This window comes from Mus pahari, chromosome 20, assembly GCF_900095145.1.
Source record: "Mus pahari chromosome 20, PAHARI_EIJ_v1.1, whole genome shotgun sequence".
Lineage (NCBI taxonomy): Eukaryota > Metazoa > Chordata > Mammalia > Rodentia > Muridae > Mus > Mus pahari.
The window spans coordinates 27,810,664-27,819,980 of NC_034609.1; the positions used below are offsets into that span (position 1 = coordinate 27,810,664).

Sequence of the window (9,317 nt, forward strand, 5' to 3'; positions counted from 1 at the left end):
AGGACCTCTGGAAGAGCAGTCAGTGCTCTTAACTGCTGAGCCATCTCTCCAGCCCCCTGTTTTGGTTTTAACAGGTCCTCATAGCATGTCTTTGGCTGGTCTTGAAAAAAAAAAAAAAAATCACAAGCGTTTCATCTGTCTCTACCACCCAACCACACAGATGCTTTATTTACTTTTATTCTTAGATCTAGTCATTTTATGTGAGAGTGTTTTGCCTGCCTGTATTTATATGCACCAACACGAGTGGTGCCTTTGAAGATCAAAAGAGGGCATCAGATCTCCTGGCAGCAGAGTTATGGATGGTTGTGAACCACCACGGGGTGCTGGAAAACAAATCTAAGTCCACCAGAACAATATATGCTCTTAACCACTGAGTCTGATCTCCAGCCCCCGATATCACGTCTCTACTCAGTGCGAAAGGCTGGGTAATGGCTCAGTGCCGCAGTTACTGCCCTGACCGAGAACGTGTATTCAACTCCTGGTACCCATGTTGAGGAGCTCCCAGCCAACTGTTTAACCCCAGCTCCAGGAGATGGGGCGCCCTCTTCTGGCCACAATGGGTGCTGCACACCTGAGACCCAAAGCTGTACACAGTGTGACTATTTAATGGGGTTCCAACTTCTGGGCTAGTAGCTGGAAGAAAGAGCAGCCAAGACAAAAGGAGATTCCTAACTCACAGAATTCTTCCATTTAGTCACCAAGACAGAAGTCCCCGAATCATAAAACTTTTCTATTTAGTCACCAAGCGTTCTTCAGGAGCCACCCACATTGGCTTTTGAGGCTTGCCAACTGGGTTAGGCTGGCTAACCAGCAAACAGTCTCCAACTCGCCAACAGGAGGGTTACCGGGATTACAGGCAGAGTTAGGGTGTTCTATCATGTCTAGTTTGGGCTTTTTGTTTGTTTGTTTCTGTTTTTGCTTTTTTGTTTGTTTGTTGTTGTTTAATATTCATGTTTTACAACAAGTACTTTACTGACTGAGCCATGTCACCAAGCACCAGAACAAAATTTCTCTTTTTTCTTTCTTTTTTTTTGGGGGGGGGGTGTGGTAGTTGTTGTTGTTGTTGTTGCTTAAAGATTTATTTATTTTATGTGAGTACACTGTAGCTGTCTTCAGACACACCAGAAGAGGGCGTCAAATCCCATTACAGCCGGTTGTGAGCCACCATGTGGTTGCTCGGAAGTGCAGGACATCTGGACCTCTGGAAGAGCAGTCAGTGCTCTTAACCACTGAGCCATCTCTCCAGCCCCTTGCTTTTGTTGTCTGTCTGTCTGTTTGTTTGTTTGTTTGTTGAGACAAGGTTTCTCTGTGTAACCCTGGCTGTCCTGGAACTCACTCTGTAGATCAAGCTGGCTTCAAACTCAGAGATCTGCCTCTGCCTCCGCCTCCCAAGGGCTGGGATTAAATGCATGCACCTCTCTGCCAGGCTCAGAACGGAAGTTCTTGCCTCATAGAATGCTTCCATTTAGTACAGGACACAAACATGAAAGCAAAGGGGGTACTATATGTGATAGGGTGAAGGTAGGACACAGAAGCAAGACATATCACCAGAAGAAAGCTTCCCAAAAGAACCCCCCTGAATGAAGGCTAGTGACAAGAAAACCTTAAGGACCTCTGCTCTGAACAATAAGGAGTTTGGTGCTTCGAGTACTCACCCAACACACACTTACTGAATGCCTGCGGTCTGCAGTGAACAAGACATTTACATATTGGAATGGGAGAACAGGCAGCAGAGTCAAGCCCAATGCATGACCTGGTATGTCAAGCCTAAGTGCTAGGAGATAAGAGAAATAAGAGGCAGGGAACGGAGCGAGCGTGAGGGGGAGGAGGAGTTTGACGAAGGTTTCAGATTGTAGTCTCTCCGAGGGGTGATAAAGTTAGGCTTTGCTGGGACAGGATTGGTCGGAGTTAAATGAGACAGAGTGTTAGTGATGAGAATACACTGTGAATAGGAAAAGCCAATGATGTGAAGTAAATGAGACAGGGATGTACCTGGATTACAGCTCAGTGCTGCAAGATGCAGCAAGCAAGCAAGGGTCTGGAGACCGAGTAGGCAGCAAAAAGCAAATAGTCAGATCAGGGATATACAGATTCCTAGCCCAAATGCTTAAGACCAGCACTGTCTAGGATATTTGGAGTACCTACATGTGTGTAATGAGATATCTCGGAGATAGAACCCGACTTTAAAATACAGAATTGACTTACGTTTTATGTGTACCTTGTATACGTAGCCCGTGGTGTAGTAGACAGTGTTTTTAGTGATTTCATACATGAAGCAAAAGTTTGTGCACATTAAACCATCAAAGGTCAGCTGTCACACACAGCATTCACCATTTTGGGGTTTTGACCAGGCACTTGCCTTTAGTCCCAGTATTTGGGCAATTGGGGGCCTACACAAATGAAAAAGTGTAGGTGCTGTCCACGGGTATCAGAAACCCTGCAGGAGAAGCAAGTATGGGAGGAGGAGCAGGCAGCTTTGAATGCAGTCGTAGATTAGAGATACCCGTAAGAGCCGTGAGTAGCGAAACTGAGCAGGGAGTCTGCACTGGATAGAGCTGGATTTTGGTGAGAGATGGTCGTATTGAAAGTCACGTGGCGAATGGGGTCATGAAGAAAGAAATGTAAACAGAAGAGACAAGAGGGTGAGTGAACTCTAGCCGTCTGTGAGCAGCAAAGGCAGGACAGGGAGAAGGAGCAAAGAGTGGGAGGGGGTGTTAGGGAGGTAGAACAAGACAAGTCGGGGTGTCCTGGATGCTAAGTGGAGAAACTTGAGGCTCTGATGAGCTGCATTAAACACCAGGGGGAACAGAAGTAAGTGAGGCCTGGGAAGTGACCACTGGAATTTTCATGGACAGATTGAGAGGCGAATTTGTGCTACAGTAGATGGTAACTGACTGAGATACGAGACACACGGTGAAAGGGGGACAGTATAATAGAGAAAACGCAGACTTGAAGGAATTATAAATAGACAAAATATGTGAACAAATTTACTTTTTAGAAGGTCGTGTTGCCATAGTTGATGGGAAAGACATTTGTGTTTCCTGTGTGTGTCATTTGATTCATTTGACACAGATATACACCTGTGAAATTATCACCATAATCAGGGTAATCAATACAGCCATGCATGGCAAACCTTCTTAGGTATGGGCTGATGGCTTATATAACAGTGGTCCCATGAAATAATGCCACCTGGTGATATCAGCGCCATCCTAGTATCTGTATTTCTACGATAATTTGTACGACAAAATCACTCACCGTATTTTCCAGAGTGGATCTGTTTGTTAAGTGGCACATGATTGGCACCCAACCCCCTAAAATGTTCCTCATAGCCATGGAATCCCTTCTTCCTGCCTACTCTGGCCCCAGGGGTCCACTCATGTGCTCTCTGTAACTCTATTTTCTATAAAATTTAGTTCTGTTTTGTATAAATGTAGCTTTTTCTGTAACTGCAGATGCGCTTTTATTTCCTAGAATTTTCTATAAATAGCATGATATATACTCATCTTGTCATCTTTCATCCATAATAATTATTAATTATTATTATTAATTATCTATGTCATATGACAATAGTATATCCATATTAATACCTCAATTTTTTTGTTCCTAACATTTCATTGTGTGGATAGTCCTGTTCCCCTGCCCTTTGTGCATGTATGCACTTGAGTATGCATGTGTGTTTGTGTGTGTGTGTGTGTGTGTGTGCATGCGTATATGTGTTTTTGTGTGTGGCTGTGTGTATATGTATGTATGTGGTATGTGTATGCATGTGCACATCCATGTGTTTCTGGGAATTAACAAATGCCATTACATGTGCTAAGTTAGTGACCTCTCACACCGATCATTGAGCTGCATCCCAGCTCTGATCACATGCTCTTTATCCATTCACTACTGGGTATCATTTCGGTTGTTTCCAGACTTCAGCTGTCCCTTAATTCTAACGACAATGTGTCTAGTAAGAGGAACTACATGAAAATGCACATAGATTTTTTTTTCTTCTGACAGTGTTTCTATCCATCTCCTCCTCCTCTCCCACTCCCACCTTTCCCTTTACAGCAACATTCAGCTGAAGTCCAATAGGAGACTGCAGATTACTAAGAGTTAAGGAATTGCAAGGGAGTGGATGATGAAGAATTCTAGGCAGCCAGGATGCAGATGTTTTTGAGAAGTAGCAAGAAGCAGAAAACAAACAAACAAACAAACAAACAAGCAGAACAGAACAGGGTTTGTCTGGGGAAGAGATGAAAGGAAAGGGCTTTGGGAGGAGCATTTCACAGAAGACAACCTAGATGTCTTAGAGGAAGATGAAGAGAAGAGCTGGCCGAGGAGGGCAGACTGAGAGGGAGGGGGACACTTGGAGGGAATAGACCTGAGAGCACAGGGCAGTGATTAGCTGCACTTGAACAGGTCACTTCATCCTCTAAACCACAAGCAGGACTCAGGACCCATGTTAGCCATGCCTCTCCTGTCTACAGTGTATGACAGAAATCTTATTGGTTTTAGACCTCNNTTGGGGGCTAGGGATATGAGTAACTCACTGCACAGCTCTCACATACCTGAGACCCTGGATCCAATCCCCAGTACCACACATGCACCCAACCTCCCCATAGTAAATAAACTGATTGTATGATCAATGACTAAGCCTTTGTTTTCTTCTTCTAGGTGGTAACTGTGGTATCTATGACCTTTTTCATCCTGGGACAAGCCCCTGAACCATATATCGTCATCACTGGGTTTGAAGTCACCATTATTTTCTGTTTCCTAGTCTTATACATGTGCGGACTTGAGAGCTTTCTTTTGGCCTTTGCTTGTAAGTTCTGAACTTCAACCTTAAACTTTAAGTACCTTTCCTGNCNTAGGAAGACACNNTAGTCAACNACTTGGNTCTCCTAAATCTTTAAGGTGATCTCTGCTCACTGTTAATGAATCCAAGCTTGGGGAATGCTCTCAGGGATTCAGGATACCCACAGAACATAAATTCTCTTTACTCTATCTACCAGTAGGTGTGGCTGACCTTTCCGTTTGAAGAATTCTCTTAAGTATGAATGTTCTAAAGAAATTTAGATTAAGAACCATGAACCATGTTAATACATTAGAGCATGTTTTTAACTTTTGCCCCCCCCCTTTTCCTGCTTTTTTCTTTTATTAAAAATAGATCCTTTTCTCATACAATATATCCTGGTTATAGTTTCTACTTCCTCTGCTGCTCCGAGTTCCTCCCTAACTCCCCCCCTCTGGATTCACTCCGTTTCTGTCTCTCATTAGAAAAGAATACATGTCTAAGAGATGACACCCAAACCTGAGAAAATAAATGTAATGAGAGGAAACAAACGCTATCATGTTGAGGTTGGACATGACAACTCAACGATAGGGAAAGGGTCCCAAGAACAGGCACACGAGTCAAGAGACCCACTCACGCCATCTGGGGTGCTGGCCCCATCAACTGTTCCAGCAGCTACCACAGCTGTCAAAACAGACAAATGGAAATGATCGGGTGAGGTCTAAGTGTCCCTTCAGCAAGAGATTACAAAGTTAGTTCTAGAAAGAACAAACAAAAAACAAAAAAAAACAAAAAAAACAAAAAAACAAAGCACAGCAAAACACAGCTTAGCTTTTACCTCTTCTCTCTCAAGTCACATCCCAGAACCTCGTCTCCCCTGGTCTGCCTTGTGCGCCCCTGACTCTCCATCCCTTCTTTGGCTAAACAGGAAGCTGCCCCCTCTTCCTCCACTGCGCTTGTCATGTCCTCCTGGATTCTGAAGTGCTTATACCCAACCTGCTAACTAAGGAGAGACGACTTCAGAGCTGTTCTCAAACCAGAAGCATGCTTTTAAATGGTACCTTCTGGAACCATCATTGGAAGCAAGCGATGAGCATTTCAGGCTGGAGGTGTGTAATTCAGTTGGAAGAGTTCTTGCCAAGCATGAACACATCCCTCGATTTGATCCCTTGCATAGCATAAACCAACCATGCTAGCACACACCTATACTCAGCATCTCAGGAGGTGGAGGCAGGAAGATCAGAAGTTGAAGGTCATTCTTGGCTACACAGAGAGATGAAGGGGAACCCTATCTCAAAATGATAACATAATACAAGGTAAAAGTAAGGCTCACACTAGAAGTGGTTTAGTTAAAGAGACCATTTAGGCTGTTGTCATAATCCATCCGTAAAATGATAACGGTGTGGACTAAGATTATAGATATAGGAGGAGAGACAGGAGTTCTATAATGGGGTTCCTACTACTTATGACTGGATGCAACATCTGCTTTCTGCACAACTGTCATGGATACTCTACTGGGGAGTTTTTCTACTGCCACTTGCATGTTAACCACTGAGCTACATCTCCAGTCTTCTTTTTACTGTTTATTTTGAAACAAGGTCTTTGAGCAAACTGTGTTGCCCAAATTGGCCATGAACTCTCCCTGCAGCCCAGGCTGGCCTTCGGCTTCCACTTGTCCTGCCTCAGCTTGCCCAGTGTACATACCAACCTTGGAGGAGTGTTTACCCACCTACTGAGGAAGGAGAGTAGGCTAAAGAGCCCGGTGGCATCTTCAGGTGAAAATGTTGACAATGTCACTAGCTTAGGCGGAGAACAAGAGCTGAGGTGCTGTTCCTGAACTCAGAAATGCGGAGGAAGTGAAGAGAACCGGCCAAGAAAGTCAGGGAAGGAACCAAGGAGGCCCAGGGTCACTGACCGAAACAATACAGGAATAGTGAAAAATGTCACATAGACAAAGAGAAAAGTACTAAAATATGTAGCCCTCACCCCCATCCCTGGCTGTGATCATAGAAAGGCCCCAGCAGGCTCTTTCCAGAGCAGCTTGCCATGACTGGCAAGTACCAGGAAGACTGTGAGGCCAAGCATGAAAGGAAGACAACTTTATAACCGAGCGGCCACCGCTGCTCTAATTTCCTATTTCCTAAAGGAATTGTACAGATAGAGGTAGCAATCCTGGAGCCTCTGCCCTGTAAGCAGGAGAGAGACCAGAGGCTCTCGCTAGCATTAAAGGGCTTTGAGGTTCAAAATGACTATATGAACTCTCCACTTCCTTGGCATTAAATTTGCTTCCTGCTGCACAGCATATTTGAAAGTTGGGGATTTCTTTATATTTTTGTTTTCTGACAGGGTCTCTCTCTAGCCCTGGCTGTCCTAGAACTCACTATGTAGACCAGGATGCCCTTGACCTCCCAGAGATCTGTGTGCCTCTGCCTCCTGAGTGCCGGAATTAAAGGGTGTACCACCATGCCTGGCTGCATTTTTAGTTTTCCATGTAAAGACAGTGTTTCAAGTTGGGTGTGCAGGCTCACACCTACTATCGCAGCATGCAGAAGACTGAAGCAGGGGACCTTGGGGCTGGAGGTCCATCTGGGCTACAGGATGAGTACCAGACCAGCCTGGACCACAGCCTGAAACCCTGGCTCAAAAAAACAAAAATAAATAAACAAACACGATACTCTAAACTTCCTGTAAGGAGCACAGGTGTTCAGACATAAAGCATATCGTATCCTCCCGCCCCCCAGCCCCTTGGTTCTATGCACTCCCTAGAACAGTACTTTTGTACCAAGCCAGTTACAGCTAACTCACAGCTATTGTAGCTTCTGGCTGGGGTGGGGCTTGCTGCTCTGAAGCCAAGCATCCAGCCAAGGGGAGTTTACCCAAGACATCCAGTCTCATTATCCACTGCAACTTTTTTTCCTTCCTTAAAACAAACCTCTTTTCTCTTAATTAACTACTTTCCTTTTGGGATCTACTATGTCTTCATTACTTCCTTCCTGCCTGCTTATTGAAAGCCTCCATAGACCATTGCATGTTGAGGACAATTTAATTTCCCACAATACACATTCAATCTAAAAATGAAACTTGCTCTTGTCAAAATGCTTCATTTTGGAGAAATGATTAGAAGAAATAACTATTGTCAGGCTACTGCCTGACAAATGTAGGCAGGGATTATCCTGGAAATGATAAGTTTAAATGTGTGCTGTTTTCAGTTGAGAATGAAAGATGAGATTTGGTTTTTGTTAGTTAGTTAGTTGGTTAGTTAGTTAGTTTGTTTGTTTGTCTTAAAATGGGGTCTTACTGTGTAGCACTAACTGGCCTGGGACACCATGTAGATCAGGCTGACCTCAAACTTCTGTGTGCTGTAATTAAAGGCATGACTCACCATGCCTGGCTTCATGTTTATTATTGGCATCTTAGAAATGAACTTATTTGACTGCAAATTTTTTATCACATTTCCTATCAAAAAAAAATAAGCATTCCAGCTTCCTAAGTAATTCTCTATACTCTAAAACTTCTGCATAATTATCTGTCTTTCCTAACCAGATGAGTTCTCCCTCTAGCTATATCTATTTTAAGTGAAACATTATATATAAATGCTTAAGTAATTAAATAAAGTCATGTGTTCTAAGAGGCCCGCGAGGTAGATCATAGAGCAATTATAGGAATTATTTTACTGTAACAATTTACTTTCCTAAAAGACATTGATGTCTACAAAGTTAAATAAAACAGCTTAAAAACATTTATAGGGAGCTGCTCCCACATTTTTTTTTATTGTTTTATTTTTCCTTTATGAGCAGTACTTGTTGGAATTGATCCCCCACAGACCCCATGGAATTCCTACCCCAGAGCTCTGCGAGGCTCTGAGCTGTATTCACAGTCTTTGACAGCAAGCTGACTTCTCCATTCTGTGTTCTTAGGATGTTATCAACTCAATGGTAACAGCGTTATGCATGTTCATTGTGTCTGTGTTGGCTCTAATACCAGAAACCTCAACAAAGACAATCCTTGGAGGGGTAAGTAAGTCTTTCAGGTTTCTTCCAGTTGGATCAAAATGCAAATTAATTTGGAAATCTAACATGATCCTGGACTGGCCTACAGTGCCTACTGGCTTTATAGTTTGTGTGAGCGAATACATTGCCTGATTAGCATAAATAGACAGGGTTTCATACTGAAATCCTCCAAACAAAGAGATCCCTGCATGTTCCTTACAGGGCTATACCAGGCAGAGAGACTCTGCTAAAATTGGCTACCATTCTTAGCTCTAAAAAACCTGATGTTAAACAAGAAAGGAAGCATGATCATTTCATAGTTCTCCTTTTGAAAGGATCCATAGCACTGTTAGGTAAGACAGACTATCCCCATAACTCTACAGATGCACTCTAACAGATTCCCTTACTGCAAGGGATATGGTAGGAAGCCATGTGAACCAAGGGCTACTCTGAGAAGTGCCTAGAGAGAAGGCAGGGAGCCTACACTGGCAAGGCAGCCCAGGGGGAAGAGCCCAGTGACCTCACACTCCCTCCAGCTGCAGCCCAGTGAC

General features: G+C 43.7%; 1 protein-coding gene across 1 annotated transcript in view; it reads left to right on the forward strand.

Annotated features, from left to right (window-relative positions):
- Positions 1 to 9,317, forward strand: part of LOC110337602 (chemokine-like factor) — a 13,521-nt gene that overhangs the window by 1,906 nt on the left and 2,298 nt on the right. The window contains 3 exon segments of the mRNA XM_021220601.2: positions 4,660 to 4,787; positions 4,789 to 4,807; positions 8,695 to 8,790. Coding sequence (XP_021076260.2) covers positions 4,660 to 4,787; positions 4,789 to 4,807; positions 8,695 to 8,790 — 243 coding nt within the window.